The following is an 18,665-nucleotide window of genomic DNA, read 5'->3' as shown; positions in this document are numbered from 1 at the left end:
CGACCCCTCCCCCGCCAGCAGGCTCCCGCTTTGCCGGGGGAGTCACCGCGCGTGCGCAGGTGCCGCCGCCGCGGCGCGTTATGGCGGTGGCGCGGTTGTGCCGGGCTTTCGGGGCGCTGCTGCTGCCGCCGGCGGCGGCGGCGGCGCCGCGGAGCGCCCCGGCCCTGGCGGCGCGGCGCGGCCCGCCTCCGCCCCCGGTGCCCTGGCTCCCGCCGCCCGGCGGCCCCTGGAGGGGGCTGAGCGCCTCGGCGCCGCGCCGCACCACCGACCCGCTGTGGAAGTGCCGCGTCAAGTACACGGTGCGGCCCGTGGGCATGAAGAAGACGGGCGGCCGCGACCACACAGGTGCGGGGGCCGCGGCGGCGCTCGGGCCGGGGCCGGGGGCGGCCCGGGGCGCCGCCTGGACCCGCTCTCTCTCCCCGCAGGCCGCATCCGCGTGCGCGGCATCGGCGGCGGGCACAAGCGGCGGTACCGCATGATCGACTTCCAGCGGCTGCGGTACGAGGAGGGGGCCCCGCCGGCGCCCTTCGAGGAGAAGGTCATCAACGTCCGCTACGACCCGTGCAGGTGAGGGCCGGGGCTGCCGTGCCCGCGGTGAGCACCCCCCGCCCCGGCCGCCACCCCACGCCTCGGCTTTCCCTGCAGGTCGGCTGACATCGCCCTGGTGGCCGGAGGCAACCGGAAGCGCTGGATCATCGCCACGGAGAACATGCAGCCGGGGGACATCATCAAGAATTCGTCTCACATCGGCCGGATGGCAGGTGCCCGCTGGGGGCCACACCAGCCCCACGCGGGGGCTCACCAGCTGCGGCGTGCTGCGCCACGCTCACGAGTGACTGTCTTCTAGTGTCGGCCAACGAAGGGGACGCCTATCCGCTGGGGGCTCTGCCTGTGGGCACGCTGATCTGCAACCTGGAGAGCCACCCCGGGAAGGGGGCACAGTACATCCGGGCAGCTGGTGCGTCTCCGGGCAGAAGGGCCCCGCGCTTGGCTTAGCAGAGCTGGGGAGGAGGGCAGAGGGGCACTCTTGGAGTGGCTGCCCTCTCTTCTCCTAGTGCTAGCGAGCAAAATGGCACCCCAGGGAGGTGGGGACATCCCTTCCTGGTGGTGCCTCAAGGTCCTGCCTTTGGGAAGAGCAGCTGCACAAAGGGTGGAGGCAGGGGCTTTGGCATCTTCCCCACGCGGGGACATTCTGGCCGTGGGGTGCGATACTTTGTCCTGTGGCTCAGGGAAGCTGCTTTCTTCTCTCTGGCCTGCTGCAGGGACTTGCGGGGTGCTGCTGAGGAAAGTGAATGGGACGGCCATCGTGCAGCTGCCCTCCAAGAGACACATGCAGGTAGAGGAGCTGTGCTGTCCCAGTCCTGGCCGCTGGCTGATCGCCTGGGCACGTGGCCATGTGTTGACAGGGAGGCTCACAGACTTTCTCTGTCCCCCAGGTGCTAGAGACCTGCGTGGCCACAGTGGGCCGCGTGTCCAACGTCGACCACAACAAGCGGGTGATTGGGAAGGCAGGCCGGAACCGCTGGCTGGGCAAGCGCCCGCACACGGGCTTGTGGCATCGTAAAGGTGGTTGGGCTGGACGCAAGATCAAGCCTCTCCCACCCATGAAGAGCTACGTCAACCTGCCCCGGGCTGCGGCGCAGGAGTGATGTGGAGGCCAATAAAGCGTCTTTCACCCTACTGCTGTCCCATTACTGCTGTCTCTTCTGAATGGGGGCTTATGGGATGCTCCTGCCTAGAAGTTTGGACCCTGGCAGGACTCAAGCTGCCGGGAGAGATGGCTGCCAGGCTGTAGGCTATTTTGGCTGGGGCTTGGGGTGGACAGGAGTGTTGGTGGGCTCAAATCATGCTAAGGTTGACTGTGAGGCAGACTGCCGGGCACACATGTGGCTCTGTGCCAGGCCCTTCCTCTGCTCTGCCTTTGGCTCATGAAGCAGCTGAGGAGGAACCCTTCTGCTGTACTCAGGCAAGTGAAAAGCCATGTGGGCTTAAAGCATGAAAGTGGTCACCAGCCTAGGGGAGCCTCTAACGAGTGAGGAAGCAGAGACCTTGTCATCTTGGAGCTCCGATAATGCTCCAAGAATATATTAAAAAAAAAAAAAAAAAAGACAAAATAGAGTGCTTGGCCCTGACAGCAGAGGCTGCAGAGACCTCCTCCAAGCAGATCCCCAGGGATGGATGTAAACAGGGTTATTTAGCTTCCAGCTGGCACTTGGACTACTACTGGAGGGTACTGGGCAATATCGAACCATATCAGCCTCTGGAACAAGCAATTGATCCATGTTTAATTGGAAATTTGTACAAAAATGCAAGCATCTGTCTGGAAATGCAAAGGAGTTTCCTGAGCTCACCAGCAAACCCAGTGAGCCCACCACATGTCCTCCTCAACCCATTAATTTGGGAGCGGATTGCATTGCAGACAGCCAGATAACCTTTGTCTTTCCAGCACGTGGAGAGGCAGATGGTGGCGGGGGAGCAGTCAGCACGGATTGACCAAGGGTAAATCCTGCCTCACCAGCATGAGTGCCTCTTACGATAGAACAACTGGATTTGTGGATGAGGGGAGAGCACTGGATGTCATTTACCTTGACTTTAACAAAGCTTTTGATACAGTCTCACAATATTCTCGTGTCCAAGTTAGGATGCTATGGTTTGGATGGAGACTACAAGGAGGCCAGTAACAACTGGAGTGCTGCAGGGTTCCAGCCTGGGACCTGTCCTGTTTAACATCTCTATTGGTGGCCTGGAGGAGGTGATGGGGTGCATGCTTTGCAGATGACCTCAATTTGGGGGGAACAGCCCATATGGCTGGAGGGCAGGGCTGCCATCCAGAGGGACCTGGCCAGGCTGGAGGAAGGGGACAACAGAAACCTCCTGAAATTCAACAAGAAATGCAGAGTCCTGTGGTTGGGAAGGAAGAACTCCTGCCAAAGAGACAGGCTGGGGCCACACTGGCCTGGCAGCCTGGTGGGCACAAGCTGAGAATGGTGCAGCAGTGAGGGCCACCAGCACCCTGGACAGTATGAGCATGGTGATTGAGGGAAGGAGTTATCCCCCTCATCTCAGTACTCCTTACATGGCATCTAGAGACTCTTTGGGGCCCCTCAACACAAGAAAGATGTTGATAAACTGGACTGTGTTCAACGCAGGGTCACCAAGATCATCAGGGCTGGACCACTTGCACTTGTAAGGAGAGACTGAGGGACCAGGGCTTGTTCAGCCTGAAGAAGGTGTGACTTCAGATGGAATTAACAGGCCCCTAGGATGTATGAGGAGGTCATCAACACAAAACGAGGCTCCTCACGGTGGTGCATGGTAGGAGGATGAGCAACCAGAGGCCTAAGTTGAAATGAGTGCTTCAAACTGAACATCAGGAAAAACTTTCCACCCGTAAGGCCAGCCAGGCCATGGAGCAAGAGCCCCAAGAGGCTGTGCTCTCTCTGCCCTTGCAGGCTTTCAAACCCAACTGGATCAAGCCCAGAACAACCTGGTGGGACTCCAGCACTGCCCATGTGGTGAGCAGGAGATTGGACTAGAGCCCAAAGACCCCATCCAGCCTGAACTGTCCTGCGATCTCAACCCTCCCTCTTCTCCCAGGCCCCAGTGCTACTGTGGGGACAACATCCTTGTTGGGAGCAAATGGCTACTCCTGTCCCCATGCCTGTCCTGTCCCCACCTGGGACTCAGGCCCCCTTGTGCCCCATAACTGCAGCGTTGGCCAGCCAGTGAGGATCTGTGCAGTGCGGTGCCCGAAATAAGGGGAGAGAGACTGGGGACAGGCTCGACCGAGGCCAGCCTGAGAGGTGGTGCCAGGAGCTGGGGGTGCGCAGCGCCAGGCCCCGCTCAGCAGCGGCAGCAACGCTGTCCCTCACTGGCCCCCCAGGCCCACACTGCCCCCTGGCCTTTCCCTGCCCACCCGGCCCCTCGCTGCCTCCCCTCCGCCCGCCCCGCCGGGCCCCGCGTGGCGCCCCGCCCCTCCGCGGCAAGCCGGGGAAGGGGGAGGGGCTCGGGGCTCGGAGCTCGTCCTCTCGCGGGCGAAGCTTGGCCCTGCGCGGCCGCCGTTCTCTCGGGCCGCCGCGCCCTCCCCGCCCCCTCCCTCCAGCGGACCCGGAAGCGGAGCGGGAGCGGGAGCGGGAGCGGTCGCGGAGGTAACGCGGCGCCGGGCGGCTCCGGCGGGCGCCTCTGGGGGGGGTTAGGGGGGTCTCCCCGGGCCTTCCCCGCCCCGGGGCCCCGCGGAGGCAGCCCGGGGAGGGGGGGGTGCGCCCGGGGCGGGACCGGCGCCGCTCGGCGCCCCGAAGGCTCTCGGCGGGGACCTCGTCGACGAGGAGCCCTAGGTGGTTAAAGCGCCGTGTTCCTCGCCTGGGCGGCAGCTGCGGGAGCGCGCGGGCCCCGGTCGCGCCCCGAGCCCGCGTTTGACACGGCTCAGCAGCAACCGGGGTGCCCGGGGTGCGGCGGCTCTGCTGCGTTAGGGAGTTACGGCACTGCTCTTACTGCTGCCCGTAAAACAGCAGCTCCGTTACGTGTGTTATATGGCCGTGTTCAAGCACCATGCGCTGCAGGAGCACAGGGTCCTGGCCACAGCCCAGCCTGTGCCCCAGCCACCTCCCCCTGGCGCCTGCTCCTCCTCCTTCCCCTCTGTCTCTGCAGACACGTTTGCCGTCATGGTGAGTGAGAGGCGTAATGGCAACCTGCTTGTGCACCTGGGACCCAAGCTGCAGGCCTACCCGGAGGAGCTGCTGCGGCAGCGGCGAGGCCACGATGGCCACCCCGAGTACCTGATCCGGTGGAGCATCATCAGCTTGGAGGAGAGAGCAGCAGGCAGCAGTGGTGGCTCTTGTGCAGAAACCAAGCCGGAGAACATCCTGATGTGGATGTCGGCAGAAGAGGTCTGCGCCAGCTGCCCAGTGCTGCTGGGCAAGAGGAAGCTGGACGGGCGGTGGGCGAAAGAGGAGAAGGCGCCCAGCCCGTTCCCTGCCGATGTCACGCTGGACGAAGCGTCGCTGCTGGAGATGAAGGCTGACGTGAGGAGCCTGGTGCAGCGAGCTGTCCGGCAGATGGCCGGGACCGGGGCTCCCGAGTCCTCCATCCTCAACACCATCCACGTGCTGAGCGCATATGCCAGCATTGGCTCGCTGACGGGCGCCTTCAAGGAGACGGGAGCCCTCGACCTGCTGATGAAGATGCTGTGCCACAAGGAGAAGCAAATCCGCCGCAGTGCTGGCAAGATGCTGAGGGCTCTGGCTTCGCATGATGCAGGTGGGGGTGCTGCCATGTCAGTGGCCCTGAGAGGGTGCTGCCGGGCTGCTGAGCAGTGCCGGTCCTTTTGTAGGCCTGGGACGTCTAGGAAATGGAGCCTCTTGGGGCTGGTTGGCAAAAGGGGGAGAACGAGTGTGAGCTCTGCAAGTGGCTGCCTTGGGCGTAGTCGTCTGGGGTGCTCTAAGAGAAGGCGGGTTTGGGAGCTCTTTTCCCTGACGAGTTCCCGAGCTGGGATGCTGATGAGCTGTTTGGAGGTGGCCCGCTGGTCCGAGGAGGGTGGCAGAGCGTCAGGATGTCTCTGCTGCACGGTGTCAACTGGAGAGGCTCTGGCCTGCTCTTGGCAGGGAGCCTCTCCTCAGGCCCTGGTGGGTGGGTAGGAGCAGGCTCAGCTGCTCCTCACGTGCTCTCCTTGTTTGAGAGGAGCTGGCCAGGCTCAGAAGTCCTTAACATGGCTTGGGTGCACCTGGAAGGAGCCTGCAGGCTAGTGGAGGTGGTGGTGTGTCCAGCAAGAGCTGTGTGGCTTTCCCTGCTGCAGTGCCAAAGCTCGTGGGGCAGACGGGGGACTGATGCAGGTTAAGACTGACTGTTTTTCTTCCCTGGGCCCCCGTTCTAGAGTCAGTTATTTGGAGTTGCTGTTTTGGGGGGAATCTCAGAGCTTTAGGGGTGGAAAAAATGCAGTTTTATTTAGCGGAGCCAATCCAGGTCAAAGGACAAAATGCGGTTCTAGATGACACTGAGCAGCAAAGTTATTTCCCAGAATCACAGAAGGCTTGAGGTTGGAAGGGACCTCTGGAGATCATCTAGTCCAACTCCCCTGCTCAAGCAGTGTCACTGAGAGCAGGTTGCCCTGTCCAGATGGCTTTTAAATATCTCCAAGGATGGAGACTCCATGAGCTCTCTGGGCAACCTGTTTCAGTGCTCAGTCACCCTTCCAGTAAAGAAATTTTTCTTCATGTTCAGACAGAGCTTCCTGTGTTTCAGTTTGTGTTGGTTGCCTTTTGCCTGCAGGGAGCCGGGCCTATGTTCTGCTGTCCCTGAGCCAGCAGGATGGTATTGAGCAGCACATGGGCTTTGACAGCCGCTACACCTTGCTGGAGCTGTTTGCTGAGACAACATCGTCTGAAGAGTACTGCATGTCCTTTGAAGGGATTCACCTTCCCCAGGTAGCAGCAGGGCCTGTCAGGCCCGGCATGGGAGCCCCAGGCCCGAGGACTTTGGGGGGTCAGGAGGGGGAGAAAGTGTGTGCCGGGGATCTTGTCCTTCTTGCTGGGGACAGGAGAGGAAGGGAGGGTGGTTGGTGATGGGCAGCTGAGCAGGACTGGGTGTCAGGAGAGCTGGCCGAGGGTGTGGGCCTGGTGTGAGGCCAAGGGCTGGTGGAGAGCCCATGGGGAGCCTCATCTCTGAGCAGGGAGGAGGGGGTGGGCTGAGAGGGTTGCGCTGCTGCCCGCTGGTGCAAGGCCATCCCGGGAACCTGTCTGGGGACAAGCTAGTGTCTTGGAGTGAGCCAGAGTCGCTGTGGTGGCTGGGGATCTGACAGCTGTGCCTCTTGCAGATCCCTGGGAAGCTGCTGTTTGCCCTGGTGAAGCGCTACCTGTGTGTCACTTCTCTTGTGGACAAGCTCAGCAGTGGTGCGGAGCAGGGAGGGGAGCCGCAGGACTGCGCCGTGCCCAGCTCGCTCAGTGGGGAGAGGAGCCGTGCGAAGCAGGAGTTTGAGTTCAGCATGGCTATGGCAAACCTCATCTCGGAGCTGGTGCGCGTGATGGGCTGGGACCACAGGCACAAGCCGGAGCTGCTGTCCGTGCAGGGAACGCAGCCTCGCACCGCCCGCTCCATCTTCCAGCCCAAGGCCCCGGCCTGCCCTGCTGCTCAAGCAACCCCCGCTCCCCCACCAAAAGAGCCCAGTGCCTTCAAGACCCGCTCAGCCTTCCCAAGCCGCAGCAGCTACGTGGAGTATGTGCAGGCAAACCTAGTGCGTGGCATGCGGGTGCGTATGCTGGAGGACTACGAACAGGTCAGCGCAGGCGATGAGGGCGACTTCCGCCAGAGCAATGATGGCACCCCACCTGTCCAGGTACCCTCTGGTGGGGTGCTGAGGGGCCTCTGTGCACCGTGGTTGTGATATGGGGCACACAGGGCCTCATGTGAAAGCAGTTTGGTCAGGCCAGCGTTTCCTGAGGTGTGCGTGTGTCGGGCTCTCCTCTCCAGGTGTACTGGCAAGCCCTGGGCTGTACGTACTGGGTTCACTGGCATATGGTGGAGATCATTGGCCCCTCAGGGCCAGAGGAGCGTGAGGCTCAGGAGAAGGTGTCCACCTTGACGCACAACCGCAAGCTGGCAGCAGGTGAATATTCGCAGTGGGCAGCTGCACACCATGCTGGCTGGGCCTGCGGCTTTTCTCCATGGCTCTTCCACAGTTGTGGGCTGGCACCACGGGTCCTGCCAGGACTAGGTGACCAAGTATTGCCCTGTCACCTTCTCTGATGGCCCTAGAAAACTTTCAAGAGACTGCAGAAATAGGCTGGGGGAGCAGTGAGCTAGACGTGCCTGTTTTGGCTGGGTGCTTTTCCAGCACTGCAGCCCAAAAGGGGTTCAAGTGAAGACCTTAATCCCCATCTCTCCAGCTTCCAGGGTCTCCTCCCAGGATGTCCCCTCTTTCTTGCTGCCCTCCTGGCACCTCCCTTTCCCACAGTGAGTTAGGGGACACTGGGAGCCTCTTTCGCCCAGACAGTCTGTGTGAGCTCTCCCTGGGAGTGGAGGGTCTGCAGCTGAGAACAGCTCTGCTGAGGGGGAATTGTAGCGCTCAATGACAGCTCTCTCCCTTGCTTTGGTCTCCTGCAGTCACGCAGCCACTCTTCTCCAAGCCCTCTGGGGGACTCTACTCCCTGCCTTACCTCGGTGAGCAGCCAAGTGACCCTGCAGAGACCCTGAGCCGTGCCGAGTGGTGGGAGCTGCTCTTCTTTGTGAGGAAGCTGGAAGTGCGGGAGCAGGATGAGCTCACCCGCCTCGTCCAGCAAGAGCAGGCAGAGCAGGTACGGGACAGAGACCGCAGAGCGGGGAGACGGGAGGGAAGGAGCAAGGGAGGGTGTTAGGGAAGTGACGGGGATGCGAGCAGGAGTCTGCAGGCGTGTGCTGTGCAGGCAGACCGCGAGCAGGGGGGAAATGGGCCTGAACTAGGAAAGCGAGTGGGGGATGCCCAAAGCATGGAGAGATGGGCACAGCAAAGGGGTAAGGACAGAGGAGAGGAAACATAGTCTCTGTCTCTGCCAACACCAGAGAAATGGCAGTGTCCAGCGAGGTTGGGGCACGCGAGGGGGAACCATGGGGCGATTCTGCTGGTGGCTGTTGGGTGGTGAGTGCAGGCGGAAGGGCTGGGCTGGTGCTAGTTGTGTTGGGGCTGGGACTGGGGGAGGTTGGGGCTGGGGAAGGGTCCTTTTGTGTCCAGCTTGTGCAGCCTTGCCATCTGGTTTGGCCCTGGCCATTGCAGCGGGTGTGGGGTCCGCAGTGGGTCCATGAGGGTTAACTTGTTCCCATGTGCCCAGCTGTCGGAGCTGGATGAAGAAGGCCTGATCCAGCTGTCGGTGTCTGTGGAGCTGGCCCAGAAAGTGCTGCAGGTGTTGGAGAAGCGGTGCCAGGGCAGCACTCTGAGCGACCTCCGTGGCTCCCACGTCTATGCCAAGTACTTCCTCGGCAGGGGGGCTGAGCAGGATGGCGGGGGGAGCACCGTGGTGTCCTCGGAGGATGCCGGCTGCAGGAACAGCAGTCCTGAAGCTGTGGTGGCCGAGGCGGCAGAGGAAGACCTTCCTGCAGTGGTGCTGCCACCTCGCGCCCCTGCCACAGTGGAGAAGTCAGATTCCCAGCTGTTCAGCGAGCTCCTCCAGAGGGAAGGGCTGCTTTTCCCAGAGGTGACGGAGGAGCAAAGCAAATGTAAGCGCCTGCTGCAGGCTGGGCTGGCCCTGGGGCACACGTGGTGCTGGAGCGCCCTGTCTGCCAGGTGGCTCCATTGCCCCAGTGGAGGGGGGCTGTGGGCTGGGTGCTGGAGGCCGGTCACCCGGAGGTGGCCTGGGGAGGGGCAGGCCTGTGGGACCTGGGGCTGGGGGTGGTGGCAGGCACTGGCGGTGTCGCTGCTGCGCTGACGCCTGCGTCTCTGCCTCTCACCCGCCTCCCAGTGTTTGGCATCTCCAAGGGGGCCAGCAAGAGGGGCTCGCTGGTGAAGATTGTGGATGTGGTGGATGTGATGCAGAGGAGCAGCTCCGAGGTGGGCCTGCGCTTAGCGGGGCTCAAGCACATCCTGAAGATCCTGGAGGAGGAGGCTGGGCTTGAGCGGCAAGTTGGCAAAGCCCAGGGTGGGCTGGGGACCAGGTGTGTGGCGTGAACTGTGGGGGTGGTGCCCGGCCGGGGCTGGCAGGCTCCTCCTGCTGGCTGGAGAGGGGCTGTGTCCCCAGGGAGGGGACCAGTGGCAGAGTTGGGAGCGTGGGGAGGTGGAAGCGGAGGTGTGAAGGCAGGTATGTCGCAGCATGGGCGCCAACAAGGGAGGTGGATGCCGCGTCTGTGTGGCCCAGCCAGGTTCCTTCCTGGGGCTGACCTAAGCGTGGTAGAGGCGCACGGGCAGGGAGGAGGTAGCTGGCAGGGCCTGGGGTGCTCGTGGCAGTGCCGGAGGCCCCTGCTGAGGTGCCCTTCCCCGTGCAGGGAGAAGGTGGTGAAGATGGCAGTGGAGCTGCTGAGCACCGAGGTGGCGGAGAAGGCGCTGGTGGTGCTGACGCTGCGGCTGCTCGCCGTGCTCATGGTCAAGTATGACTGGCGCGTGCCGTTCGCCACGGAAGGTGGTGTGCGGGCTGTGCTGGCCTGCATGCAGCAGCACGCTGCCTCCACCGTGGTGCAGCAGGCCGGCCTGGCGGTGAGTGCGATGGAGGGGCTGTCGTGGGCGGGAGGGCCAGGGCAGAGGCTTGCCCTGGGTGCTGCCCACTGCCCTTGTGACGTGCTGGTTGCCTTGCAGGCCCTGAAGGTGTTGGTGGGAGCTGGGAGCGGCGAGGCGGGAGGTGCCAGTGGGAAGCCCTCGCCCCTGAACCATGCCGACGCGCAGATGATGCGGGAGATCTTTGCCAGCATCGGCTCTGCCTCCAGCGAGGGCTCAGCGAGCCTGCTGAGCGCCATCCCTGCTGCCATGAGCACCATGCAGAGGGTTGCAGGGTAGGGGCAGAGTGAGGCCGGAGGCTGGTGCTGGAGGTGCGGGGGTGGCTGAGCGGGGAAGGCAGGCAGCTCCTGGGTGCAGGGGAGGCTTCGCGCACGAGGAGGAAGGTGCTGACATCACTCTGTCTCCCCAGGGGCTCCTCGGGTGTGCGGAACGGCTTGCTGGTGGTGAACATGCTGATCGACAGCCACCGGGGCCTGGCGGAGCAGCTGGTGAGCTGTGATCTCCCCGCGGTGCTGCGGAGCTGCTGGTGGGACGGGCAGAGCACAGGCTGCCCCAACAAGACGCTAGCCCTGAGCGTGATCCACCGCCTGGTGGAGCACGAGGTGCCCGTGAGCCTGGAGATGGCAGGTACCGTGTGACCTGCGCCGCTGGCCGTGCCGTGGCGCTGCAGGTGCAGAGGGCAGGGCTGGTGGTGCTGCCTGGGGAAAGGGCCCTGCCAGCACCTCCGCAGCGAGCGCTGGGGCTGGCCCCACGTGTTGTCCCTGCCGTGGCAGGTGCCGAGGCCCCGCTGGACCTGGGGGACGTGGACGTGCGGACGCTGGTGGGCAGCCTGTGGGAGGGCGGTCTCTCCAGGGAGGCGGTGGTGGCCCTGGAGCAGCACCTCTGCGGCAAGGGCACCATCCCCTCTGGCGAGGCGGCCCAGCTGCTGCAGGACCGCGAGTGCTTCGTGCTGCTGCTGCGCAGCTTCAAGCTGCTAGGGGCAGAGAAGGCTGCAAGCCTGAGCGTCCTCAGGTGGGTCTGGAGGTGGCTCTGCATGGCCGGTGAGGATGTCCTGGGAGTCCGGGGGCTCTGCAGCACGTGCTGGTGGGGGTTTTGGGGGGTGTGCAGCGATGCCAGGGGCATGTTTGTGGGTGCCAGTGAGGATGTCGTGGGGCACCGATGGTGGCCTGGGGCACTGCAGCACAAGTGCGAGTGGTGATTGGGGTGCAGGGGCAGGTGGGGGCGCCGGGGCATGTGTGTGGATGCTGGCAGGGACATTTGTGGGCACCGCAGCATGCATGTGAGTGCTGGTGGGGTGTCGTGGGTGCCTGAGGGAGCCCTGGCTCCCAGCCCCTGTGGGGTGCAAGCCTTCTAGGTGGAGGAGGGAAATGGGTCCGCCTCTGGCATGCAGTCTGTGCACTGCAGCCTTAGTGGACCTCCTCCCTCACTTAGGATCCTGCACAAGTTTCTGGACGGTTACCGGGAGGACCTGCTGCCCTGGCACGAGTGTGTTGAACCCTGTTTGTCCTCCATGAGCGCCCACAGCAATGATCAGGAGGTGAGGGGGCCCTGGGCTCCCAGCAGGCAGGGAGGGCTTTGCTGGCTGTGCAGTGGACTGGGGCTGTCTGTCTGCCTGCATCAGCCCCTGCCTTGCCGTGGCAGACCCACTGGGAGAGGTGGGAGGTGGCTGTTGTGGCCGTGGCTGCGTCCCTCTGGCTGGGTGGCCGGTGTTGTGCCTGACTTGGCTCTCGCAGGTGCTGTTGTGGTGTCAGGGGCAGAGGGGATGAAGCGCTGCAGCACAGCACTGCTGGGTCCTTGCGGGTTCCTGGCGCCAGCCCAGCCGCTCACAGCCCCTTCCTCAGCAGGTGGTACAAGAGGTCGTTCGCTTCCTCCACCGCCTGGCCACCGCCAGCAAGGACTGCGCGGTGGTGATGTGCCGCGTGGGCACCCACGAGGCTTTGGGCAAAGCCCTGGACAAGCACAGTGTGGCTCTGCCCTTGGCGCCAGCCCTGCGTGACCTGGTGAGCGACTGCGAGAAGTACGCCAGCCTCTACAGGAAGCTGACGACCAGCATCTTGGCTGGCTGCATCCAGGTGGGCCTGGGGAGAGCGGGGAGGCCTGGCTGTGCTGGGGGGCTGGGGCTTGGGGCCATCTGGCCGTCCCGGGCACAGAGGGGCAGCCGCCTGCCCCTGCCTGCCACTGCCCTGCAGCAGGCAAGGGGAGGAGGGCCTTGGGTCCCCAGTAATGGCCTGTCCCCTGTCGCCCAGCTGGTGCTGGGGCAGATTGAGGAGCACCGCCGGAGCCACCAGCCCATCAGCATCCCCTTTTTCGATGTCTTTCTGCGCAACCTGTGCCGAGGTGAGTGTGGGGAGTGGGAGAGGGGTCCCCTGCACCTGGTCCGTGATGGTCTGGCAGCTGGAGGCTCTGTGGCCTCTCCCCGCAGGCTCCAGCGTGGAGGTGAAGGAGGACAAGTGTTGGGAGAAGGTTCAGGTCTCCTCCAATCCGCACCGCGCCAGCAAGCTCACGGACAGGAACCCCAAGACCTACTGGGAGTCGAACGGCAGCACTGGCTCCCACTCCATCACTGTCTACATGCAGTGTGGCGTGGTGATCAGGTGGGGCTGGGCTTGGAGGGCTGGGGGCACCCTGGGGCAGGGAAGGCCAGAGGCTGCATGGGGGTCCTGCGTGAGCCCTGCCGCAGTGGCGATGAGGGGTGCTGGACATGGGGAGTGGCCCGTGGGGCCAGCAGGAGCCAGGGCGTGGGGGTGAGGGGCTGTAGGGGCAGGGCTGATGGGCTGCGCCTGGCAGTGATGCAGCTGCCCCACTGCAGGGAGATGAGCATGCTGGTGGCCAGCGAGGACTCCAGTTACATGCCAGCCCGTGTGGTGGTGCTGGGAGGAGACAGCCCTGCTAACATCAACACTGTGCTCAATGCGGTGAGTATGGCTTGTGCTCCTTGGGCCGTGGCTGCTCCGTGGGAGCTGCTGGCTGGGAGCCTGCTGCGCCCTGCGAGGGTCTCCCACCGGGGTGCTGGGAGGTGAACGGCTATCGGGGCGCCTCGCCCAGAGGCTGGGATGGCAGGAGCTGTGCTGGGGGAGCCTTCTGCTGGTTGGAGGCTGAAGGTGCTTTGGGACGTGGCTGCGAGGAGCCCTGTGTCGCAGTCTGCAGCAGTCGGGTGTGCTGGGGCTGAGAGCCAAGAGTGCAGAGCTGTGTGTGGGGGTGCCCTGTGGCTGTGCAGGGTGCCAGGGCCAGTGGGGGTGACAGAGGCTGTGGCCTTGCGTGGAGGGTGGGTGGGGGAGTGTGCACGCGGCTTGCGCTGGCTGCCGGGCGTGCTGAGGGCTTGCTGTCTGCCTGCAGGTGACCATCCTGCCCTCAGACAGCAGAGTGATCCTGCTGGAGAACATGACCCGCTTCTGGCCCATCATCCAGATCCGCGTGAAGCGGTGCCAGCAGGTAGGGAAGTGGGGGGGAGCCAGCTGTGTGGGGCTGGCCTTGGGGCACCCTGCGGGGCCACATGTGAGGAGCTGAGGGTTGTGCTCTCCCCCAGGGCGGCATTGACACGCGTGTGCGTGGCATCGAGGTGCTGGGTCCCAAGCCCACTTTCTGGCCCGTCTTCAAGGAGCAACTATGTCGGCGGACGTTCCTCTTCTGCACTGCCAGGGCTCATGCATGGTGCCAGGAGATTTGCCAGGACCGGGAGCGCCTGCTGCATCTCTTTGGCAGGTGAGGTCTCTCCTGGCAGCCCTGCCCTGTGCCTGGTGTGCTGAGGGCTGGGGGGATGGCACTGGCAGTCCCAGGGAGTCGTCCTGGCTGGCGCAGGGCAGGGCAGGAAGCGAGCAGTGTGCCCCGCCTCCTTGGCGGAGGTCCGCACTGGCAGTCCCCAGGTGCCTGGCCACGCTGTGCCCTGCCCGGTCCCTGTTGCAGGCTGAACCGGGCCCTGCGGCATGAGCAGGCCTTTGCCGACCGCTTCCTTCCCGATGACGAGGCGGCCCAGGCCCTGGGCAGGACGTACTGGGAGGCCTTGGTGAACCCCTTGGTGCAGAGTATCACCAGCCCAGGTACCCTGCGCTCGCCCGGGCCCCTCCCTGCCAAGCGCCAGCCCAAGGCATCCCACTCCGAGTCTCTGGCCTTGCAGACCCCAGTGGCATCAGCCCCCTGGCATGGCTGTTGAGCAAGTACCTGGAGAGTGTGGAGCTGCCCCGGCGTGCCATGAGCTGCAATGCTGTCTTCAGCTCCCGCGTGCGGCGCCTGACCCAGCTCCTGGTGCACGTGGACCCCAGCGGCGCAGAGCTGGAGGAGGCGAGAGCCCCTGGCAGAGCTGGTGAGCAAGGGGCTTCCCTCCTGTGGGGCCAGGGGGGCCATGGTCGAGACCGCCAGGCCTGGCTGCACTTGTGGGGCAGCCCCGGGAAGCTCCTGAGGCAGGGGAGGCAGCATATGCCAGCGGTCCGGAGCTGGGGGTGGCGTGTGGCCATACCCCCCAGTGGCTGTGCCTCCCATTCCCCATGCCCTTGCAGGGAGAGGGGGAGGCTGCTGGCGGTCAGTGTGCAGGGCCTGCCTGTGGAGCCCCGCTCACCCCTGGGCTTGTCCCCTGGCAGGTGGGAAGGACGGGAAGAACAAGGAGGTGCCAGCTGGGGCTGCAAAGGTGGCAGCGAAGAAGCTGAGTGGCCTGTGGGGCATCTCGCAGTGCTGGCGTGGTGTGGTGCAGCAGCAGGTAGGGCTAGGAGGGGCACCTGGGAGCCTGCACCGGGCACAGGGCAGGCAGGGAGAGGAGCAGGGCTTGGCGGGGGCCCTGGGCACACAGGGAGGGCCCTGCGCTGTCCCTGGCTGCTGTGGGGGCTGGAGGAGTGTGGGGGCAGTCAGTCCTGTCACCCTTCCAGTTTGGGATCCCTCCGTTTGTACTAGGTTTGACTCTCCTGGCAGTTCCCAGCCCTCAGCCTGGCCCCGCAGTTGGGGCGATTCTGGAGGCTGGGACGGTAGGTGGCTGCTTATTTCTTGCTGGGCTGCAGCTGCATTTCTCTGTCCTGCTATGCACAGCCCTGGCTCAGCTCTCAGAGCTGTGCTCCTGCCCCTCCCCTCCGCAAGCTCTCAGTAGCCCATGGCACAACCAGGATTTGTAGCAAGGCTGCAGCCAGGCCGGCTGGAGCCTTGCATGGTTGGTGTGGGCAGAGTGAGGGCTGGGGCTGCGGGCAGTCACACAGGCCGTGGAGATGGCCCTGCTCCAGGTTCACCCCTCTCACACCATGCTCTGCAGGTGCAGCGGTTCCTCGAGGCAGCATGGCAGGCGCCGGACGTCGTGGAGAGATACTGCAGGCTGTACCAGTGCCTGCGCAGCGCCACGGCGGAGCTCTTTGGGCAGCAGGCTGCCTTTGCGCTGGCCCTGGCACAGGGCTTTGCAGGGGCCTTGCTGCAGCTTTCCTTCCTGACTGCCCTGCACGTGAGTCTGAGGAGGGTCGGAGCGTGAGGTGCCAGCCTGGGGACCCTCCCGTTGCTGGGCTGGGTGCAGGCTGCAGCAGCTGTTCTAGCCCGCAGCCTTGGGGTGCGCTCTGGGCAACCACTGTGCTCCCTGCCGCAGCGTGCCATCCTGGGCCGTGGAGCCCCACTGCAGCCCTTGACGCTGCCTGAGCTTGCCTGCATGTTTATTGCTGCCTTGGCCCGTTCCTGGGATGGTCCCTGCCTGGGGCTGGTGTTGGAGACTCCCTCGGTCCCTGTGTGAGGGCCTCAGGGCTCCCTGCCTGCTCCCTGCAGGAGCACAGGGGTGTTGCCCCTGCCGTGCCCTGGTGAGCCCCCTCCACAGCCAGCCCTGTCCCTCTGCAGGTGAGTGAGCAGTTTGCCCGCTACCTCGACAGGCAGATGCAGGAGCTGCATGGGGTCGTGGGCAGCACGGGGCCGCTGCAGCAGATCCTGGAGCCCTTTGTCGTCTTCTGTGGCCTGGAGCTCGCCCATACCTTTGAGCACTTCTACCGGTGAGGGGTGCCGTGTCTCCGTGTGACTTGAGGGCCTGGCATGGTGTGGCGTGACAGAGGAGGCGCAGGTGGTGTCGAGGCCATGGCTCAGGCTGGCCCTGGTATGGCAGCAGTGCTCCCCCTTTGCACGGCTCTGGGTTGGAGAGGGAAAGGCTGTAAGAGTCTGTGGGCTCTGCTGGCCTGTGGAGCCTACGTTCGCTGTTGGAGACGGGGAGCAGGGAGAATGGTGCTGCTGGGTCCACGCGCCTTGGTGGGAGGACAGGCCAGGGCTGGCTCGTGGCGGGTGACTGAGGGCCGTGGGGCTGGAGCAGGGCTCGGGCTGGCCCCTGTCCTGATGTTGGCGGCTGTGGCAGGTACTACCTGGGGGACCGGCTCCTGGCGCAGGGGCCCTCGTGGCTGGAAGCGGCCGTCGTGGAGCAGCTTGGGTTGTGCTTCCCCAGTCGCTTCCCCCAACAGATGCTGAGCAACTTGGCTGAGTCGGAGGAGCTCCAGCAGCAGTTTTACCTCTTCCAGCTGCAGGAGCAGGACAAGCAGCTGCTGGAGCTGGACACGGGCCTGGAGAGTCCCGAGGCCGAGGTGAGCGGCCCAGTGGGTCAGGGAGGCCGGGGCCCTCCTGTGCTCCTTGTGGAGGTCCTAGGCCTTGTCCTGAGCCCCCCTCGTGCCTTTGTGCCAGGCGCTGGGGGAGGCATCCCTGGCGGAGGCGCCAGAGGTGAAGGTGCTGGTGCTGTCCCCGCGCTGCTGGCCCATTTCCCCGTTCTGCTACATGGATGAGCCTGGGAGGTTTTTCTCGGCATCCCTCAGCTCCCCCCTGGCCAAGTTTGCTGACTTCTGGAGGCAGAGTGAGTGTTTGGGCTCTGGGAGCGTGGGGTCTCGCCGGGGCCCAGGCCCTCCGTAGCAGTTCGGGCAGAGGTGGCCGGAGCCCTGGGGTATGCCGTGAGCACCCCGGCTGCTGCTCTGATGCCATCTCTGGCAGGCCAGAGTCAGCTGGGCTGGGAGTGCACAAAGCCTCGGCGGTTGCAGTGGACGTGGCTGGGCCATGCTGAGCTGCAGTTTGGAGACTGCATCCTGCACGTGTCCACACTGCAGATGTATGTTCTGCTGCACTTCAACAGTGTGGAGGTAGGAGTGGGGGCCATGGTGGGGTGAGGATTGGAGCTGGTGGTGGGGTGTAGTAGGGCTGTGCCCTGCCTGCTGGTGGGGTCTCCAGCAGTGTTTGGTGCCAGGCTGCCCTTGTTGGGTGGGGCTTGCGGCTGGTGTGGCAGGTGGTGTTTGTGGCTGGCCATTGCCCTCCCATGTCCCCTCCTGCCAGGAGGTGGCTGTGGATGCCCTGCTGCAGGCCACAGGGCTCCCTGTTGACCTGGTGCACCATGCACTGACACCGCTGACCCACAGCGAGGGCGTCCTGGTGCAGAGCTGCACACAGGGAGGTGAGTGTGGGGCTGGGGCACCCCCAGGGTGGTGGTGTGGGTGCCTGGAAGGGCAGAGCCCTCAGCCAGTGCTGGGGTAGGATGTATGGCATTTGTGGAGGGCTGGGGTGGGCCTGTCTGTGCCAGTGCTTGGGGTCATGCATGGGACTAGGGCTCAGGGCTTGGGTCTGCGTGTGAGGCTGTAGCTCGGGGCCCTGCTTGGGGATGAGTTTTGGGGCTTGGGCCCACGTGCACGGTTGGGGTTCAGGTCGATGAGGGATCAGGGCTGGAGGCTGTGTGTGTGGCTGGGGCTCAGAGCTGTACATGGGGACAGGGACCGGGGTGATGCATGTGGCAGTAGTAGTGGAAGGTCCAGGGGAGTCCCGGGGTCAGGTGCACTGGCCACATGCGTGTTTTGGGATTTCTTTGGGGCCCAGCTCAGGGCTCGGCTGACCCTGGGCCGGGTGCTAGCTCCAGGTACTCTGCGGCTGAACCGAGCAGCTCTGGCTCAGGCCTCTGGCCGGTGCCTGCGGCTGCTGCCCCAGCAGCCATACCTGAGGGCAGAGATGGCTGATGGCAGTGCCTTGGAGAGGAAGAGGAACGTTCTCTGCTGCCTCATCACCCGCATCCTCAAGGCAGAGAAGCAGCTCCACATTGACAACTTGGTGTTCAGGGTATGGAGGGCAAAGGCATGGGGGGAGGCAGAGAGAGGCCACCCAGGTGTCGTGCCACAGTGTAATGCAGGGTCCCCCACTGCCATAGGTGATCGACGCCTGTGGGAAGGGCAAGTTTGGACCAGGGTTGCAGTTCCTGAGCTTCTGCTGCCACAGCGTGGACGTGCTGTCCTGTGTCCTGCACCTGCTGAACCTGGGCTATCTCCGGCGCCAGGAGGGGAGGCCCCACGTCCTGGAGTATGTCTCTACTGAGCCTCCGCCAGCCCCCACATCCCAAATCCAGCCTTTGGTTGCCTTTCAGACTGTAGAGATCAAGATGGCAGCAAGCACAGCCTCTGCCAGGAGGAGACAGACTTTTTCCACGTTCAGGTAGACGAGGGCTGGGCTGGGCAGGGAGGATACAGCCTAGGCCTGGCCAGCTCATTCCTGAGGACTCTGGGGTTTTATTTTAAATAAATGAGCCAAGCCGTGCCTG

General features: G+C 64.1%; 2 protein-coding genes across 9 annotated transcripts; both read left to right on the top strand.

The window, feature by feature from the left end:
* Positions 1 to 80: 80 nt before the first annotated feature.
* MRPL2 (mitochondrial ribosomal protein L2) lies at positions 81 to 1,680 on the top strand. Its single transcript, XM_067293983.1, has 6 exons — positions 81 to 345; positions 426 to 567; positions 646 to 761; positions 848 to 958; positions 1,263 to 1,336; positions 1,437 to 1,680. The coding sequence occupies exons 1-6, from the start codon at positions 81 to 83 to the stop codon at positions 1,647 to 1,649; spliced, it is 921 nt and encodes a 306-aa protein (XP_067150084.1). The 3' UTR covers positions 1,650 to 1,680.
* A 2,401-nt stretch (positions 1,681 to 4,081) lies between these two features.
* LOC106494141 (cullin-9-like) lies at positions 4,082 to 18,661 on the top strand. Of its 8 annotated transcripts, none has more exons than XM_067292671.1 (30): positions 4,092 to 4,148; positions 4,648 to 5,256; positions 6,265 to 6,419; positions 6,809 to 7,327; positions 7,462 to 7,597; positions 8,095 to 8,285; positions 8,796 to 9,180; positions 9,423 to 9,615; positions 9,943 to 10,150; positions 10,250 to 10,443; positions 10,578 to 10,795; positions 10,942 to 11,179; positions 11,600 to 11,705; positions 12,013 to 12,240; positions 12,415 to 12,505; positions 12,591 to 12,762; positions 12,978 to 13,083; positions 13,505 to 13,600; positions 13,695 to 13,870; positions 14,072 to 14,205; positions 14,283 to 14,468; positions 14,743 to 14,858; positions 15,399 to 15,581; positions 15,962 to 16,110; positions 16,464 to 16,686; positions 16,784 to 16,949; positions 17,084 to 17,229; positions 17,420 to 17,537; positions 17,988 to 18,190; positions 18,279 to 18,661. In XM_067292671.1, the coding sequence occupies exons 2-30, from the start codon at positions 4,662 to 4,664 to the stop codon at positions 18,561 to 18,563; spliced, it is 5,916 nt and encodes a 1,971-aa protein (XP_067148772.1). In that variant the 5' UTR covers positions 4,092 to 4,148; positions 4,648 to 4,661; the 3' UTR covers positions 18,564 to 18,661. The 8 variants fall into 8 exon arrangements, 6 of the variants coding, with proteins under 6 accessions (XP_067148775.1, XP_067148776.1, XP_067148773.1 ...); XM_067292670.1 differs by having other exon boundaries at positions 12,010 to 12,240; XM_067292672.1 differs by lacking the exon at positions 18,279 to 18,661 and having other exon boundaries at positions 4,090 to 4,148; positions 12,010 to 12,240; positions 17,954 to 18,184.
* Positions 18,662 to 18,665: the final 4 nt, after the last annotated feature.

Source organism: Apteryx mantelli, chromosome 3 (genome assembly GCF_036417845.1).
Source record: "Apteryx mantelli isolate bAptMan1 chromosome 3, bAptMan1.hap1, whole genome shotgun sequence".
Taxonomy (NCBI): Eukaryota; Metazoa; Chordata; class Aves; order Apterygiformes; family Apterygidae; genus Apteryx; species Apteryx mantelli.
This window is presented reverse-complemented; position numbering and strand designations above follow the sequence as displayed.

Coding starts and splice junctions, on each gene's coding strand:
- MRPL2 (XM_067293983.1), top strand. CDS start 81: ATGGCGGTGGCGCGGTTGTGCCGGGCTTTCGGGGCGCTGCTGCTGCCG. Junction 762..847: donor TCACATCGGCCGGATGGCAG/GTGCCCGCTGGG, acceptor ACTGTCTTCTAG/TGTCGGCCAACGAAGGGGAC. Junction 959..1,262: donor ACAGTACATCCGGGCAGCTG/GTGCGTCTCCGG, acceptor GGCCTGCTGCAG/GGACTTGCGGGGTGCTGCTG.
- LOC106494141 (XM_067292670.1), top strand. CDS start 4,662: ATGGTGAGTGAGAGGCGTAATGGCAACCTGCTTGTGCACCTGGGACCC. Junction 9,181..9,422: donor GACGGAGGAGCAAAGCAAAT/GTAAGCGCCTGC, acceptor CCCGCCTCCCAG/TGTTTGGCATCTCCAAGGGG. Junction 14,469..14,742: donor GAGAGCCCCTGGCAGAGCTG/GTGAGCAAGGGG, acceptor GTCCCCTGGCAG/GTGGGAAGGACGGGAAGAAC.